At 44.4% G+C, this 18,859-nt stretch overlaps 1 protein-coding gene across 5 annotated transcripts in view; it reads left to right on the forward strand.

Moving 5' to 3' along the window:
* The window catches only part of sgce (sarcoglycan, epsilon), a 27,139-nt gene extending 8,349 nt beyond the window's left edge, over window positions 1-18,790 (forward strand). For 2 of the 5 annotated variants that reach the window (XM_029648792.2, XM_029648795.2), the window contains 11 exons: window positions 143-265; window positions 559-716; window positions 1,347-1,419; window positions 2,541-2,739; window positions 5,012-5,174; window positions 10,789-11,003; window positions 11,686-11,712; window positions 12,350-12,535; window positions 14,258-14,301; window positions 16,842-16,885; window positions 17,375-18,790. In XM_029648792.2, the coding sequence (XP_029504652.1) occupies window positions 143-265; window positions 559-716; window positions 1,347-1,419; window positions 2,541-2,739; window positions 5,012-5,174; window positions 10,789-11,003; window positions 11,686-11,712; window positions 12,350-12,535; window positions 14,258-14,301; window positions 16,842-16,885; window positions 17,375-17,425 (1,283 nt within the window). In that variant the 3' untranslated portion in view covers window positions 17,426-18,790. The remainder of the gene's footprint in view (window positions 1-142; window positions 266-558; window positions 717-1,346; window positions 1,420-2,540; window positions 2,740-5,011; window positions 5,175-10,788; window positions 11,004-11,685; window positions 11,713-12,349; window positions 12,536-14,257; window positions 14,302-16,841; window positions 16,886-17,374) is intronic. The other 3 variants (XM_029648793.2, XM_029648796.2, XM_029648794.2) reach the window with 2 other exon arrangements.
* Window positions 18,791-18,859: the final 69 nt, after the last annotated feature.

An 18,859-nucleotide genomic window follows, 5' to 3' on the forward strand; every position in this document is an offset into this window, starting at 1 on the left:
CACACTTACTCACACACACACACACACACACACACACACACACACACACACACACACACACACACACACACACACACACACACACACACACACACAGGAGTCCCGGCTAATAACCTCTGTGTCCTCTTTCTCTGTGCTCCAGTGGTTACCATCCTGTCGAGGTCGCACGCCGACCGGAACGTCTACCCGTCTGCAGGCGTGCTGTTTGTCCATGTCCTGGAGAGAGAACACTTCAAAGGAGAGTTTCCCCCCTATCCCAAACCTGGTCTGTGTCTGTGTTCCTCATTGGATCTGTCAATTCAATAATAACCAGATGACTAATTGTACTATTACTACTAGTAGACTACCTATTCATGATAAATACTCATCTATTCAGTAATAAAATATATTTCGCTAAGCTACAGTACAGCAAATACAGAGACCGTATCAATATCACCATAAATGTCAGTGTCAGAGTAGAATTTACATCTCTCAGTCTCAAATCATGCTCTCAGGGCCTCGTTGACTAACTACTAGGCTAAGCGTTTATTGTACATGTACCAACGTCTGTCCGTACAGGGGATTCCAGCAACGACCCCATCACCTTCAACACCAACCTGATGGGCTACCCAGACCGGCCGGGCTGGCTGCGGTACATCCAGAGAACCTCACACAGCGATGGGGTGCTCTACGGATCCCCCACTGCCGAACACGTGGGCAAGGCCACCATCATAGAGGTGTTGGCTCTGTGTGATACTAAAGGAGTTAGAGTTGTTTGTCTGCAGTTATGAAAAGTGGAGCTTTCTCTGACACACACACACACACACACACTAAACTACAGTACATTAGAAGTTGTAGATTCAATCAATCAATCAATGAATACATTATAACATTGAATGTTTTGATAATACCCATAAAATCTAGGGGTCAAGCAGGGAAATGGTTCCAATCGTTTTTCCACCATTCATTTTTCCCATAAGGGATTTTAGAAACACTCCATGGTAAGCCTACATGAAACACAGCCCTTATTTGAACTGTTTCTGGGTATTATGACGCATACTGTGATACTCTATGTTCACAGGTAGATTAATAGGTTTTTTGCACATATGCAAATGTTGTCACATGGTGCATTGTGATATAGCTTTTTTCTAGGGTTTTAGATGTGTCTAAACTACTGTAGCATGTTCTCAAAGGCAGGTTCCCTGTAGGAATGTTCCTGTAGGATGCAGTGCCCCAATTCCTTCTTCTCTCTGAGCCTTCTACTATGGAATATGTTTGCATCTGGCTCGGACCTCGCCGGCGAGCCTCAGCCTAGGACATAAAGCTGTAGTGATTTGGGCTTAAACTTTTACCCTTATTTGTTCCAGATTACTGCCTATAACAGACGCACTTTCGAAACGGCCCGGCACAACTTGGTCATAAACATCATGTCCACGGAAGGTAAGAAAAAGAGAGAGACAAACGCTTAGTGAGGACATGATGAAGCAAGATGTTTTTAATTTAAATCTAGAGGGTTGCTTCTGATGTTGACTAAAATACCCTAAAGCTAATTGTTCTATTTCCTTGAAAAATGGCTGAATAACATTCACATAATATATATCGATATATTATCCAGAATACATCAACCTAAGAGGCTAACACCATACACTCAACCAGACCGACAATTTTTTAATTAAAGGTCAACACAGTCCCAACACGGGACTCACAGCTGTGCAAATCAACAAGCACACTTCTGAAAGCGCTGTCTGAAAATCCACTGTCTGCAATTGACTGAAAACTGGCCTAGTACTCTAAACAAGTAGTTAGATTGTAACAGTACATTTATTCTGTGACTTGCAATAAAGTCATACCCAGTACCACAGTAGCCAATGCCTCACTCTGTGTTCCTATAGGGAACAAATGATTGTGTATAGGGCAGATTAAAACAGTATTATGAATGCTCTTCATGTTGAGGTCTACAGCTACAGTACAGGTGTAGGATCTTAATTTGAGCCAGTTTGCCACAGCAGGAAAATAGTCCCGCAGCAACAAGAAATGTGAATTATTATGTAGATTGTAATTAATAGGCATTTTGGTAGGGGTTGATACAGGGAAAATCAAGTTAGACATTTCAAAGTGGAAATTTCTAACTTCAGAAGCCTTTTTAAACCTCAAATACATTACAAGTTCTAAAATGTCCTGTATACATCTCATTATGCTGTACGTCTGTACAGAGCCTCACTCTACATGTGATACAATAGCACCACAGTGCCTGGTGAAAAGCTGCCCAGCTGTTTCTGGCCCACGCGTACTGTGTGACCTCACTCACACTGAGCAGTGACGTCACTAGCCATCTGCCCAGAGCCGAGCCGCTGTCATAACAGACACATAACTGAGCAGACAAACATTGGCCTTTGTCGAACAGTTTGTCTGATATTACGGCCGTTAAATATTATTACATATGGTTGTCAGTTAGGGATGTACTGAACATGTCCACTTTGTTCACAGAATGATATTGGGCCTATTCAAATGAACAGATTATATCTGTAATCTCTCTCTGTCTCCCTCCCTCCCGCTCTCAGACTACCCACTGCCATACCAGGCAGAGTTCTTCATAAAGAACATGAATGTGGAGGAGATGTTGGCCAGCGAGGTTCTGGGAGACTTCCTTGGCGCAGTGAAGAACGTGTGGCAGCCCGAACGCCTCAACGCCATCAACATCACCTCAGCGCTGGACAGGGGCGGACGTGTTCCCCTGCCCATAAACAACCTCAAAGAGGGGTGAGGGCATAAAAATAGAAACAGAAACACTCTTTAGTGCAGTTCAATACATGGTTTAACAGAGTAGAAGGATGAATTTACATATCAACATCACCTTGGCGCTGGACAGGGGCAGATGCGTTCCCCTGCCCATCAACAACCTCATTGGGGTGAGGAAAAGGGTCACCCTCAGTAGCACTTAAAGGTCAAGAGTATTTTGATACATAGTTTGAAAGAGGATGATGATTTCAAGAATCTTCAGTTGATAGAGGATGATGAATTCAAGAATCTTCAGTTGATAGAGGATGATGAATTCAAGAATCTTCAGTTGATAGAGGATGATGAATTCAAGAATCTTCAGTTGATAGAGGATGATGAATTCAAGAATCTTCAGTTGATAGAGGATGATGAATTCAAGTATTTTCATTTGATAGAGGATGATGAATTCAAGAATCTTCAGTTGATAGAGGATGATGAATTCAAGAATCTTCAGTTGATAGAGGATGATGAATTCAAGTATCTTCAGTTGATAGAGGATGATGATTTCGAGTATCTTCAGTTGATAGAGGATGATGAATTAAAGTATTTTCAGTTGATAGAGGATGATGAATTCAAGTATCTTCAGTTGATAGAGGATGATGAATTCAAGTATTTTCAGTTGATAGAGGATGATGAATTCAAGTATCTTCAGTTGATAGAGGATGATGAACTCAAGTATTTCAGTTGATAGAAGATGATGAATTCAAGTATCTTAGGCAGTTCCAGGAACAGGACAGAGTAAACATTGAAATATTGCATACAAGGGAAGGGATAGATACAGACATAAAAGCATGGTTTGTTACCTAAATATGCATCCTCAGAACGTACTATTGCAGCTTTATAATGCCTTGTCTACTGTCATCATCAAAGTATTGTATTCTTAAATAAGCATGTTCAGAAAATTGTATTGCATCTATTGCAACACAAACATGCACTTACAGATGCTCATGCAATGCAGGAGAGACCTTACAGTAACCTTACCACTGTGAGAAAGTGAAAGAGAGAGAGAGAGAGAGAGAGACAGAGATAGATCAACACACTGTATTAGACATTACAGCCTCAGACAAACACTGGCAGGCAGTTTTTAGTAGTCAGGAAGAATGAATCCCCATATGAATTGCCATAAGTTGTTCTAAAAACATGCATGGCCCCATTTGGGAAGATACAAGGTTGTAGAGGAGAGCCCCATAGAAAGACTGGGCCAGCAGGGCTAAGATATTACTGTTAGTGATATTACTGTGTAACCTAGCTGTTAAATCTTCTTCTCCTCTCCTTGACCTGAAACGTGATTGCGTGTTTGTGTGTAGATTAGTCATGTTATATACCACTAACTGTCTCTCTGTCATTAAATCACATTTATTTATATAGCCCTTCTTACATCAGCTGATATATCAAAGTGCTGTACAGAAACCCAGCCTAAAACCCCAAACAGCAAGCAATGCAGGTGTAGAAGCACGGTGGCTAGGAAAAACTCCCTAGAAAGGCCAAAACCTAGGAAGAAACCTAGAGAGGAACCAGGCTATGAGGGGTGGCCAGTCCTCTTCTGGCTGTGCCAGGTGGAGATTATAACAGAACATGGCCATGATGTTCAAATGTTCATAAATGACCAGCATGGTCAAATAATAATGATCACAATAGTTGTCGAGGGTGCAACAAGTCAGCACCTCAGGAGTAAATGTCAGTTGGCTTTTCATAACCGATCATTGAGAGTATCTCTACCACTCCTGCTGTCTCTAGAGAGTTGAAAACAGCAGGTCTGGGACAGGTAGCACGTCCGGTGAACAGGTCAGGGTTCCATAGCCGCAGGCAGAACAGTTGAAACTGGAGCAGCAGCACGGCCAGGTGGACTGGGGACAGCAAGGAATCATCATGCCAGGTAGTCCTGAGGCATGGTTCTAGGGCTCAGGTCCTCCGAGAGAGAGAAAGAAAGAGAAAATTAGAGAGAGCATACTTAAATTCACACAGGACACCAGATAATACAGGAGAAATACATTATACTTGTATTATCAGATATACCACTAACTGTCTCTCTGTCATTATACCTTACCTGTATACCACAGGAGGCTGCTGAGGGGAGGACGGCTCATAATAATGGCTGGAATGGAGTGAATGGAATGGAATGAACCACGTTGTTGATGTATTTGATCCCATTCCATGTATTACGTCCCTGCCATTTCAATAAGCCTCCCCAATTAAGGGGCCACCAGCCACCTGTATTTTACGCCAATGTCTAACTCCCTGCCTCGCTCTCCAGTGTGTATGTGATGGTGGGGGCAGACGTGCAGTTCTCTTCCTGCCTGAGGGAGGTGGAAAACCCCCACAACCAGCTGCGCTGCAGCCAGGAGATGGAGCCTGTCATCAGCTGTGACAAGAAGTTCAGGGCCCAGTTCGACATTGACTGGTGCAAGATCAACCTGGTGAGGACTGGACAGGACCCTGGAACCATGGTGTGACCTCTTGACCTGTTCTCTGACCATATCAAACAAAAATTATAGTGTGTATGTGTTTGTGTGTGTGTCATATACACGCATACATGAACACAGCCAATCCACAATCTTCAGAAGAAAATGTATATTTAGTGATATTTAGGCATGTAAACTGAACAAAGATATAAACGCAACAATTTAAAAGATTTTACTGAGTTACAGTTCATATAAGGAAAGTCAATTGAAATAAATTCATTAGGCCCAAATCTATGACTGGGAATACAGATATCCAGGCTGTATCACAACCAGCCGTGATTGGGAGTCCCATAGGACGGCGCACAATTGGCCCAGTGTCGTCCGGGTTTGGCCGGTGTAGGCCATCATTGTAAATAATAATGTTTCTTAACTGACTTGCCGAGTTAAATAAAGGTAAAAAAATAAATACATCTATATAATATGCATCTGTTGTTCACTTGTTCACAGATACCTTTAAAGAAAAAAGGTAGGGGCATGGATCAGAAAACCAGTCAGTATCTGGTGTGATCACCATTTGCCTCATGCAGCGCGACACATCTCCTTCACATAGAGTTGATCAGGTTGTTGATTGTGGCCTGTGGAATGTTGTTCCGCTCCTCTTCAATGGCTGTGCGAAGTTGCTGGATATTGGCGAGAACTGGAACACGCTGTCGTACACGTCGATCCAGAGCATTCCAAACATGCTCAATGGGTGACATGTCTGGTGAGTATGCAGGCCATGGAAGAACTGGGACATTTTCAGCATCCAGGAATTGTGTACAGATCCTTGCAACATGGGGCTGTGAATTATCATGCTGAAACATGAGGTGATGGCAGCAGATGAATGGCACGACAAAATGGGCCTCAGGATCTCGTCACTGTATCTCTGTGCATTCAAATTGCCATTGATAAAATGCAATTGTCTGAAGCTTATGCCTGCCCATACCATAACCCCACCACCCCAATGGGGCACTTTGTTCACAATGTTGACATCAGCAAACCGCTCGCCCACACGACGCCATACACGTGGTCTGCGGTTGTGAGGCCGGTTGGGTGTACTGCCAAATTCTCTAAAATTTTACATTTACATTTACATTTAAGTCATTTAGCAGACGCTCTTATCCAGAGCGACTTACAAATTGGTGCATTCACCTTATGACCTCCAGTGGAACAGTAGTGCATCTAAATCTTTTCAGGGGGAGGGGGGGTGAGAGGGATTACTTTATCCTATCCTAGGTATTCCTTAAAGAGGTGGGGTTTCAGGTGTCTCCGGAAGGTGGTGATTGACTCCGCTGTCCTGGCGTCGTGAGGGAGTTTGTTCCACCATTGGGGGGCCAGAGCAGCGAACAGTTTTGACTGGGCTGAGCGGGAACTGTACTTCCTCAGTGGTAGGGAGGCGAGCAGGCCAGAGGTAGATGAACGCAGTGCCCTTGTTTGGGTGTAGGGCCTGATCAGAGCCTGGAGGTACTGAGGTGCCGTTCCCCTCACAGCTCCGTAGGCAAGCACCATGGTCTTGTAGCGGATGCGAGCTTCAACTGGAAGCCAGTGGAGGGAGCGGAGGAGCGGGGTGACGTGAGAGAACTTGGGAAGGTTGAACACCAGACGGGCTGCGGCGTTCTGGATGAGTTGTAGGGGTTTAATGGCACAGGCAGGGAGCCCAGCCAGCAGCGAGTTGCAGTAATCCAGACGGGAGATGACAAGTGCCTGGATTAGGACCTGCGCCGCTTCCTGTGTGAGGCAGGGTCGTACTCTGCGGATGTTGTAGAGCATGAACCTACAGGAACGGGCCACCGCCTTGATGTTAGTTGAGAACGACAGGGTGTTGTCCAGGATCACGCCAAGGTTCTTAGCGCTCTGGGAGGAGGACACAATGGAGTTGTCAACCGTGATGGCGAGATCATGGAACGGGCAGTCCTTCCCGGGAGGAAGAGCAGCTCCGTCTTGCCGAGGTTCAGCTTGAGGTGGTGATCCGTCATCCACACGGATATGTCTGCCAGACATGCAGAGATGCGATTCGCCACCTGGTCATCAGAAGGGGGAAAGGAGAAGATTAATTGTGTGTCGTCTGCATAGCAATGATAGGAGAGACCATGTGAGGTTATGACAGAGCCAAGTGACTTGGTGTATAGCGAGAATAGGAGAGGGCCTAGAACAGAGCCCTGGGGGACACCAGTGGTGAGAGCACGTGGTGTGGAGACGGATTCTCGCCACGCCACCTGGTAGGAGCGACCTGTCAGGTAGGACGCAATCAAGCGTGGGCCGCGCCGGAGATGCCCAACTCGGGAGAGGGTGGAGAGGAGGATCTGATGGTTCACAGTATCGAAGGCAGCCGATAGGTCTAGAAGGATGAGAGCAGAGGAGAGAGAGTTAGCTTTAGCAGTGCGGAGCGCCTCCGTGATACAGAGAAGAGCAGTCTCAGTTGAATGACTAGTCTTGAAACCTGACTGATTAGGATCAAGAAGGTCATTCTGAGAGAGATAGCGGGAGAGCTGGCCAAGGACGGCACGTTCAAGAGTTTTGGAGAGAAAAGAAAGAAGGGATACTGGTCTGTAGTTGTTGACATCGGAGGGATCGAGTGTAGGTTTTTTCAGAAGGGGTGCAACTCTCGCTCTCTTGAAGACGGAAGGGGACGTAGCCAGCGGTCAGGGATGAGTTGATGAGCGAGGTGAGGTAAGGGAGAAGGTCTCCGGAAATGGTCTGGAGAAGAGAGGAGGGGATAGGGTCAAGCGGGCAGGTTGTTGGGCGGCCGGCCGTCACAAGACGCGAGATTTCATCTGGAGAGAGAGGGGAGAAAGAGGTCAGAGCACAGGGTAGGGCAGTGTGAGCAGAACCAGCGGTGTCGTTTGACTTAGCAAACGAGGATCGGATGTCGTCGACCTTCTTTTCAAAATGGTTGACGAAGTCATCTGCAGAGAGGGAGGAGGGGGGGGGGAGGAGGATTCAGGAGGGAGGAGAAGGTTGCAAAGAGCTTCCTAGGGTTAGAGGCAGATGCTTGGAATTTAGAGTGGTAGAAAGTGGCTTTAGCAGCAGAGAGAGAAGAGGAAAATGTAGAGAGGAGGGAGTGAAAGGATGTCAGGTCCGCAGGGAGGCGAGTTTTCCTCCATTTCCGCTCGGCTGCCCGGAGCCCTGTTCTGTGAGCTCGCAATGAGTCGTCGAGCCACGGAGCGGGAGGGGAGGACCGAGCCGGCCTGGAGGATAGGGGACATAGAGAGTCAAAGGATGCAGAAAGGGAGGAGAGGAGGGTTGAGGAGGCAGAATCAGGAGATAGGTTGGAGAAGGTTTGAGCAGAGGAAGAGATGATAGGATGGAAGAGGAGAGAGAGTAGCGGGGGAGAGAGAGCGAAGGTTGGGACGGCGCGATACCATCCGAGTAGGGGCAGTGTGGGAAGTGTTGGATGAGAGCGAGAGGGAAAAGGATACAAGGTAGTGGTCGGAGACTTGGAGGGGAGTTGCAACGAGGTTAGTGGAAGAACAGCATCTAGTAAAGATGAGGTCGAGCGTATTTCCTGCCTTGTGAGTAGGGGGGAAGGTGAGAGGGTGAGGTCAAAAGAGGAGAGGAGTGGAAAGAAGGAGGCAGAGAGGAATGAGTCAAAGGTAGGCGTGGGGAGGTTAAAGTCGCCCAGAACTGTGAGAGGTGAGCCGTCCTCAGGAAAGGAGCTTATCAAGGCATCAAGCTCATTGATGAACTCTCCGAGGGAACCTGGAGGGCGATAAATGATAAGGATGTTAAGCTTGAAAGGGCTGGTAACTGTGACAGCATGGAATTCAAAGGAGGCGATAGACAGATGGGTAAGGGGAGAAAGAGAGAATGACCACTTGGGAGAGATGAGGATCCCGGTGCCACCACCCCGCTGACCAGAAGCTCTCGGGGTGTGCGAGAACACGTGGGCAGACGAAGAGAGAGCAGTAGGAGTAGCAGTGTTGTCTGTGGTGATCCATGTTTCCGTCAGTGCCAAGAAGTCGAGGGACTGGAGGGAGACATAGGCTGAGATGAACTCTGCCTTGTTGGCCGCAGATCGGCAGTTCCAGAGGCTACCGGAGACCTGGAACTCCACGTGGGTCGCGCGCTGGGACCACCAGATTAGGGTGGCCGCGGCCACGCGGTGTGGAGCGTTTGTATGGTCTGTGCAGAGAGGAGAGAACAGGGATAGACAGACACATAGTTGACAGGCTACACAAGAGGCTACGCTAATGCAAAGGAAATTGGAATGACAAGTGGACTACACGTCACGAGTGTTCAGAAAGTTAAGCTTACGTAGCAAGAATCTTATTGACTAAAATGATTAAAATGATACAGTACTGCTGAAGTAGGCTAGCTGGCAGAGGCTGCGTTGTTGACTATGTAGGCTAGCTGGCATTGGCTGCGTTGTTGACACTACACTAATCAAGTCGTTCCGTTGAGTGTAATAGTTTCTACTGTGCTGCTATTCGGGGCTAGCTGGCTAGCTAGCAGTGTTGATTACGTTACGTTGCGTTAAAAGAACGACAATAGCTGGCTAGCTAACCTAGGAAATCGCTCTAGACTACACAATTATCTTTGATACAAAGACGGCTATGTAGCTAGCTATGTAGCTAGCTACGATCAAACAAATCAAGCCGTTGTACTGTAATGAAATGAAAAATGTGATACTACCTGTGGAGCGAAGCGAAATGCGACCGGAATGTTGAGTGCAGAAGTTCTGTTCGGTAGACGTTGGCTAGCTGTTGGCTAGCTAGCAGAGTCTCCTATGTTAAGGACGACATAAAACTACACACTCTAAACTACACAATTATCTTGGGTACGAAGACAGCAAAGACAACTATGTAGCTAGCTAACACTACACTAATCAAGTCGTTCAGTTGAGTGTAATAGTTGTGCTGCTAATCGGTAGACGGTGGACTAGCTAACGGTGGACGTTAGCTAGCTGGCTAGCTGCAGGGCAGTGTAGACTGCGTTAGGACGTTGGAAGTGGCTTATGGTAGAGAAATAAACATTAAATTCTCTGGCAACAGCTCTGGTGGACATTCCTGCAGTCAGCATGCCAATTGCGCAATCCCTCAAAACTTGAGATATCTGTGGCATTGTGTTGTGTGACAAAATTGCATATTTTAGTGTGGCCTTTTATTGTACCCAGCACAAGGTGCACCTGTATAATGATCATGCTGTTTACTCCGCTTCTTGATATGCCACATCTGTCAGGTGGATGGATTATCTTGGCAAAGGAAAAATGCTCACTAGCAGGGATGTAAACAAATTTGTGTGCAAAATTTGAGAGAAATAAGCTTTTCATGCATATGGAACATTTTTGGGATCTTGGGACCCTCACTTTACATGTTGCGTTTTATATTTTTGTTCAATGTATTTTCCCAGCCACCCTGCTAATACTATATATCTTTTGGGGTTCCAAATTCTGGTAACTTTCCCAAAATGTCCAGGTTGTCCAGAAATCATGTTGGAACATTACTGGAATCAGGAGGGAATAAGCAGGAAACCTGGGAACGCTCCAACCGGGATTTCTGGAAAAATTCAGCATTTTGGGGAAATTAATGGAATTTTGCCACCCTAATATCTATAGTAAATGAAGTACTGATTGAACCTCTCTCTTCTCCAGGTGGACATCACCAAGGTGGTCACGATCCACAGTAACCGTCCGGACCCAGGTACAGGGGTTCTGCCTGACATCGGGGAGTACAACCCCCCATCAGAGTCTCTGAAGAGCAGGGACTTCTTTGCCGACTTCCTCATCACGTTGGCAGTGCCCTCGGCCGTGGCCATGGTCCTCTTCACCATCCTGGGTTACTCCATGTGCTGCCGGCGGGAAGGGGTGTAAGTGTGCAGCTTTCACTTCTGGCAGAAACAGACACACACAGACTAAAACACACGCAGACACAACACACACACACTAAACACACATTTAGGTCTACACTTTTAAAGAGGAGATGGAACCAAAAGTGTAGTGTTGTTTTGATGTGAGTTGAGGAGATACACGTTTACAGTTGGACTTTTCTTTTGAATTGTCATGTGAGGGTTCTCAGATCCTGAGGGATAGACTGATTAGTCTGAGTGCAGTGTCAGTGACCCTCAGTGGGAGTTAAGGGATGTTTAGTTATGCTACTGAGCCACTATAGATGGACGTCAAGAGGTGAAATATTCTGGAAGAGCAGCTTGTCAATAACCATCCAGTTTTATGGTCCATGCATGTTCTCCATATGTTACACTGTTCTGTTTCAGATCCATTTCTCATCCTCATTTTGATGGTTATTAGCACAATCATCATGACATAGATGGTCAATCAACCATTATATTGCTCCTCCAACCCCCCACCCTCATTTACAGGCTGGGAGACTGTCCCCTCCAACCCCCCACCACTCAGTGTGTCCATGCAGTACTGTTCGCTTCTACCATTCATCCATCCATCCAATGCCACGTGCTCTCCATTCACTTCAGTGTGAATGTCTTTTAACTATTAATATTAGTATTTAATTCATTCATTTTGTTTTGTTTCTAGGGATAAAAGAAACATGCAAACACCAGAGTAAGTGTTTATCCTCTCCTGTGTTTCTCTTTTCTTTTGAGTTTGATCTGTTTTGGTTCTTCTTTGAACCCCCGATCTTTCAGTTGGTTTCCCCTTTCACCTTTTGCTTTCAAATCGCCATGGTGACATACTCATGTCCATCCATACTGTCATCTGTGTGTTTACATACCATCATCCAATTAGCTGCTCAAAGCTGCAAGGGGCATGTTAAGTTGATCTTAACCACAGATCTAGGGTCAGATATTGGTTCACCACCTCTAATGGTTGAGTATAGAAGGGGAACGTCTATAGTTCTGTAACTGAAGCAGGGAAATCTCAGACCAGGTTTGTTTAGAGAGAGAGGGAGGGGGGGAGACAGAGAGATGTAGGGGGGAAGAGAGTATGAAAAGGAGAGGAGAAATACTCTCAAACAACCTCTAGACTCAGCAGATGGCAAATGACCAATAGTAACGACACAACACAGTTTCCTCCTACCAAGAAGAAACACACCAAATGCTGTCAAAATATTTCCTATGTTCTTATGTATTCCTTAATGCAGGTATGTACAGTACACAACAGTGTGCCTGTTGACTGAGATGATAAGAGCTCAGATGGTCCATTTATGGTGTATTTGTCTGTCCGTCTCTTCTCTCCTCAGTATCCAGTTAGTACATCACAGCTCCATCCAGAAGTCGACCAAGGAGCTGCGGAGCATGTCTAAGAACAGGGAGATCTCCTGGCCCCTCTCCACCCTGCCTGTCTTCAGCCAAAGTGGGGAGGTGGTGCCCCCCATACACCCAGACAACTACGAGACAACAAGCATGCCGCTGATGCAGACACAGACGTGAGTCCTGGCTAGAGTTTACAGACACACATGCAGGGTCATAAACACATAGAAGAACAGATGCACACAATCTCTTTCCTTCTGGCACCATCTCTCTCTTTCTCTCATTATCTATCTCTCTTTCTCTCTCTTATGGCAGGCAGCAATGTAGTGTGCTGCCAACCCACAGCTCTCTGCGTCCTCCCCCAACAGGACAGGCAGCCTATTATCATAAGAGAGGTCTTTGAAACCTTGAATAAGGGTTTCAAATTTGGGGAAGCGACACTCTCTAATTGTTTTATATTTTTGACATTTTGTCAGGAAATGCAGCTCTGTCTCAGGTTCTGCTGTGGTGCAGTGGTTGTACAGCCTTTCCTCTACAGGGAGCCAGGTTTTCCTGTCTACCCTTCTCAATGGCAAGGCTGTGCTCACTGAGCCTGTACTTTGTCAAGGTTTTGATCAGTAACCATGGTAAAATAGTTTGCCACGGTGTCGATTTAGGGCCAGATAGCACTGCATTTTGCTTTGTGCTTGTGTTTCCCAATAAGTAATGTAAGTAATGTAGTTTTGTTTTGACTGTGTTGTAATTTGTTTTGATCTGATTGATTGGATGTTCTGGTCCTGAGGCTTCAGTATGTTAGTAGAACAGGTTTGTGAACTCAGCCCCAGGACCAGCTGATGAGGGGACTCTTTTCTTTACTCAGCTCTTGGTATTGCAGGGCTTGGTAACGATATGAGAAGGGGTCACTGTATTTTAGATGTTTCCAAAACTTAACTGCTCTTTTTTGAGTTTTCATTATTAGTGGATTGTAGTTTTCCTCAGGACATGTAGGAGAATCTTACAGAACTCTGCATGCAGGGTTTCAATGGGGTGTTTGTCCCATTGGGGGAAATCTTGTTTTACAAGGGGACCCCACACCTCACTGCCATACAGTGCAATTGGTTCAATGACACATTCAATTAGTTTTAGCCAAATTTCAATAGCTATTTCAGTAATTGTTTTTTTAATGGCGTAGAATGCCCTGTGTGTTTTCTCTCTCAGTTAATTCAGTGCATCATTAAGGTGTCCAGTTGAGCTTATTTTCAAACCTAAGTAATTGTAGTGTCTGCAGTACTCTATATATTTTGTACCAATTGAGAAATTTGGTCTAATTCTCTGAGATCTGGATCTCTCTCTCTCTTGCTCTCTCTTTCTGGCGCTCCCTTTCTCTCTCTCTCTTGCTCTCTCTTTCTTGCTCTCCCTTTCTCTCTCTCTCTCTCTCTCTCTCTCTCTCTCTTGCTCTCTCTTTCTTGCGCTCCCTTTCTCTCTCTCTCTCTTGCTCTCTCTTTCTTGCGCTCCCTTTCTCTCTCTCTCTTGCTCTCTCTCATTCTCTTTCTTGCTCTCCCTTTCTCTCTCTCTCTCTCTCTCTCTCTCTCTCTCTCACTCTCTCGCTCTTTCTTGCGCTCCCTTTCTCTCTCTCTCTCTCTCTCTCTCTCTCTCTCTCTCTCTCTCTCTCTCACTCTCTCTTTCTTGCGCTCCCTTTCTCTTTCTCTCTCTCTCTCTCTCTCTCTCTCTCTCTCTCTCTCTCTCTCTCACTCTCTCTTTCTTGCGCTACCTTTCTCTCTCTCTCTCTCTCTATCTCTCCCTCTCTCTAGTTTGTACTAAGCAAAAACATGAGTGAGAGTTTTGTCAAATTGTCTTAGACTCTAGACAATGCTATACAACGTTTAATGCTCTAATAATCAGATGTTCTCTAATTTCAGAAACCTGCAGAACCAGATTCAGATACCACAGCAACAGCCATCAGGTTAGTATTGACTCCTTAAAAAAAATATATATTTTACCTTTATTTAACCAGGCAAGTCAGTTAAGAACAAATTCTTATTTTCAATGACGGCCTAGGAACAGTGGGTTAACTGCCTGTTCAGGGGCAGAACGACAGATTTGTACCTTTTCAGCTCGGGGGTTTGAACTCGCAACCTTCCTGTTACTAGTCCTGCTTTAGGATGATTATTTTATTATCTCTTGAACCAATGAAAATGATACATTAAGGTCTCTCGCTGAGTAACATGACACCGTGGACTTAATCATGATCATCCTCAATCATCTAGGCCAGGCATAGTCATTGCACATCTCGCGAGACGCATTCGTCTTTCTGCAACTTAATTGGCGGCTCGCTGCAATATTCTGAATGCATGTGTTGTGTTTTCCTCAGTCAGATGAATGTGTCGTTTAGTTACTAGAACAGTGGTTACGTGACTAACCTTCGATATCCGCAAACGGACTGGTAAAAGCGAACGCTAGCGGCTCTAGATTATTATCGACTATGACCCCATCCCATTACCTGATCTCACATATTCTTGTGCTATAACTTTTATTGAGGTAAGTTACAATAAGGTCAGATTCAAAAGATTCATCAAATAATTTTTTACACAGTTGTTTCACATACCCCCAAGTGAACTAAAATAGAGAATCAAATAGCTTGATGGTCCATGTTAATAGTATCTTACATATCAGGTGTGAATCCATTTGATATGATGTAATAGGCATATGAATCAATTTGAGTTTGCAATAGTTGTCTTTCCTGCTTTTATCTTTTTATCCAGATCAACCAAACACACTGTACAGAAATATAAATGTGATGAGTTAAAACATATGGGGGTATTTCTGATCTGAGAGTCTGCATAGATATTGCAGTAATGATTTCCCTAAGGGGATGTAGAAAGTTGTATTACATACAATGTGTGTCCTTGGGTTGTCTGATGTCAGAATATCTAGCCTACATTTGCTCCTTTCCAAACTATACTGAACAACAAGATAAACTCAACATGTAAAGTGTTGGTTCCATGTTTCATGAGCTGAAATAAAAGATCCCAGAAATGTTCCACAAAAAGCTTATTTCTCACATTTTGTGCACAAATGTGTTTACACCAATGTTAGTTAGCATTTTTCCTTTGCCAAGATAATCCATTCACCTGACAGGTGTGGCATATCAAGAAGCTGATTAAACAGCATGATCATTACACAGGTGCACTTGATCCTGGGCACAATAAAAGGCCACTATAAAATGTCCAGTTTTGTCACACAACACAATGCCACAGATGTTTCAAGTTTTTAGTGAGCGTGCAATTAGTATGCTGACTGCAGGAATATCCACCAGAGCTGTTGCCAGAGCATTGAATGTTCATTTCTCTACCATAAGCCGCCTCCAACGCCATTTTAGAGAATTTGGCAGTACTTACAACCAGCCTCTCAACCGCAGACCACATGTAACCACGCCAGCCCAGGACCTCCACATCTGGCTTCTTCGCCTGCTGGATTGTCTAAGACCGGCCACCCCGACAGCTGTTGAAACAAACTGTCAGAAACTGTCGCAGGGAAGCTCATCTGCATGCTCGTCGTCCTCACAAGGGTTTTGACCTGACTGCAGTTCAGCGTCGTAACTGACTTCAGTGGGCAAATGATCACCTTTGATGGCCACTGGCATGCTGGAGAAGTCTGCTCTTCATGGATGAATCCCGGTTTCAACTGTACCGGGCAGTATGGTGTCGTGTGGGCGAGCGGTTTGCTGATGTCAGCATTGTGAACAGTGTGCCCCATGGTGGCAGTGGGGTTGTGGTATGGGCAGGCAGGCATAAGCTATGGACAACAAACACAATTGCATTTTATCGATGGCAATTTGAATGCACAGAGGTACTGTGACAAGTTCCTGAGGCCCATTGCCATGCAGCTCATCCACCGCCATCACCTCATGTTTCAGAATGATAATGCACGGCCCTGCAAGGATCTGTACACAATTCCTGGAAGTTGAAAATGTCCCAGTTCATCCATGGCCTGCATACTCACCAGATACGCACCACCCATTGAGCATGTTTGGGATGCTCTGGATCAGCATGTACGACCGCGTGTTCCAGTTCCTGCCAATATCCAGCAACTTTGCACAGCCATTGAAGAGGAGTGGGACAACATTCCACAGGCCATAATCAACAGCCTGATCAATGTTATGCAAAGGAGATGTGTCGCGTTGCAATGGGCAAATGGTAGTCACACCAGATACTGACTGGTTTGCTGATCCATGCCCCTGTCATATGAAATCCATAGATTAGGGCCTAATTTATTTATTTAAATTGACTGATTTTCTCATATGAACTGTAACTCATTAAAATCTTTGACATTGTTGCATGTTGCGTTTAGATTTTTGTTCATTCTTTACCCCACCTACACTTCTGTAGTTACTGTGTCTAACTAGACTTTAGCTCCTCCTTGTGTGCATGTCAATGAACTCCAAGAGAGCCCTCTGCTCAGTCTAACTCACTGCTCTGTCTGTTCATTTTATTGCTAACAAAGGAGATAGAGATAATTATTGTATGTCAACATTTCGGAGACTGGAGGTAAGTATGCTGGTCTGCCTTTGCTTCGATGTATAATTTTATCATTTCCAACTATATAAGAGACTATTTTACTTTGTACTTCATATGACATTAGTAAACAGGTTGAAATGGAGAATGTGCAGCGCTCGCTCACCATTAAAATAATTTTATTTAAACAACTATTAAAAGATTGATGTTTCGGACTTCATCAATGGCTGAAGCATCAAGATTTTAAGAAATGTTTAAATAAAATGAAAGGTTATTAATGTAGAGCGAGCGTGGCCCCTTTTCCTTTTCAATGATGATCATATTTTTGGGTTGCACCTCGACTTTTGTTGGTTGAGTGCCCTCCACTTTCCACAGTAGTAAAGTAGTTCAAATGTAGTTACCATATTCCCATTGTTAAAATATTCAGTCTCAGAACCTGTTAATAATCGATACTTATATTAGATCAAGATAATTGATATGATGCAATATGCTTGAATAAGGTCATTTTATTCTCCATTCTAGGTAAATGGTATTCCTGAGGAGAGGAAAGTGGCTGAAGCACTGAACTTGTGACAAGAGAGAAGCCCAAGAGACAGTGGTGGAGCTGCTTTCTGTCTGTCCGTGTCCCTTTAAGTCAAGTGTTTTTCTATGTCTACATCCTAAATAGAGTACCACAGTATGAGTCATAATAGACATCAAACCTAGCGGTCAAATAGGGAAACGGTTCCAATCGTTTTTCCACCATTCATTTTTCCCATAGGGGATTTTAAAAACACTTATAAGGGCTGTGTTTTATGTAGGCTTACCCTGGTGTGACGTGTTGATAACCGTGTAAATCTCTCTAGGACAAGGTGACTTTTATCCATAAATTTGCTTGGATTTACCCCCCAATGAAATGCTAATTAGCTGCTAATTGTGTCATAAATGTCATGATGATCTGGAAGAGAATGCCGAATCGAGGCAAAGGTAAGAATCTCTGGATTAACAATCTAATGTTAGCTAAATGTAGTAATGAATAAATTGGCAAAATGTCTTTAAATAGACAATTCTGTGAACTGTCTTGTGGAAGTTTTACATTAAAACAATACCTGTTAGCAAAGGTGTCGGCGAGAGATGACATGCAGGAGCTTGCAGGGATTTGTAGTTTTGAATTATGTCTACTTTGACCCAAATGAGCATTTTCGAATCTGAGAGTAGAGCCAAATATATTGATAAAAGTCACCTTATCCTAGAGAGATTTAAATGGTTTAAAGGGAAAGCCTACATGAAACAGTCCTTATTTAAAGTGTTTTGAAAATCCCATATGGGAAAAATGAATGGTAGCAAAAGGATTGGAACCATCACCCCGTTTGACCGTTAGGTTTTATGGGTATTATGACACTTCCATTGTGGGGCTCTATACCCAATTTCCTGCACAACTTCTGACCAGGGCCCAGAGACACTATGTCTGTCCCAATCTGCATGCCCCAGCAGTGCGTTCATACGCGACGCTAGTGTCCGTCAGTGTGCCCTTATGTATGTGAGCGAGTGGTGCAAAGTACAGTAAACTCATGAGAAGTGCACTTAGTATGAGAGCAAGCTGATTAAGTGCAGTCCCAATTCAATTACACTCATAACTGTGTGCTCTTATTTAATGCACACGGTCACCACAATCCTAAACAGCTGCATTTATCAGTAGTCGACTGTGTGCGTGTATACCAGCCTGATCATGAATAACAAATGCTACATTCATAGGATATTTTGAAATATTTTGTGCATATGTTCTAGAAATTATATGATGCCATTAGCATTATCATGTTAGTATTTTACTTTCCATGCACAATGCTCATCTTTAGAGGGAAACGGAGATGGACAGAGACGCTCGTCAAGTCCAATCAAATAAAAATGTAAATGCTCATTTTCTGTCACAGTAAAACAGTAAAAATACATTTGGTTTAATTTGGCTGTCAATTGTGTTCAACTGTAGCACCAGGCCCCCAGCACACACATTATAGTAATCTGTTCAGC

Source organism: Oncorhynchus nerka, linkage group LG4 (genome assembly GCF_034236695.1).
Source record: "Oncorhynchus nerka isolate Pitt River linkage group LG4, Oner_Uvic_2.0, whole genome shotgun sequence".
Lineage (NCBI taxonomy): Eukaryota > Metazoa > Chordata > Actinopteri > Salmoniformes > Salmonidae > Oncorhynchus > Oncorhynchus nerka.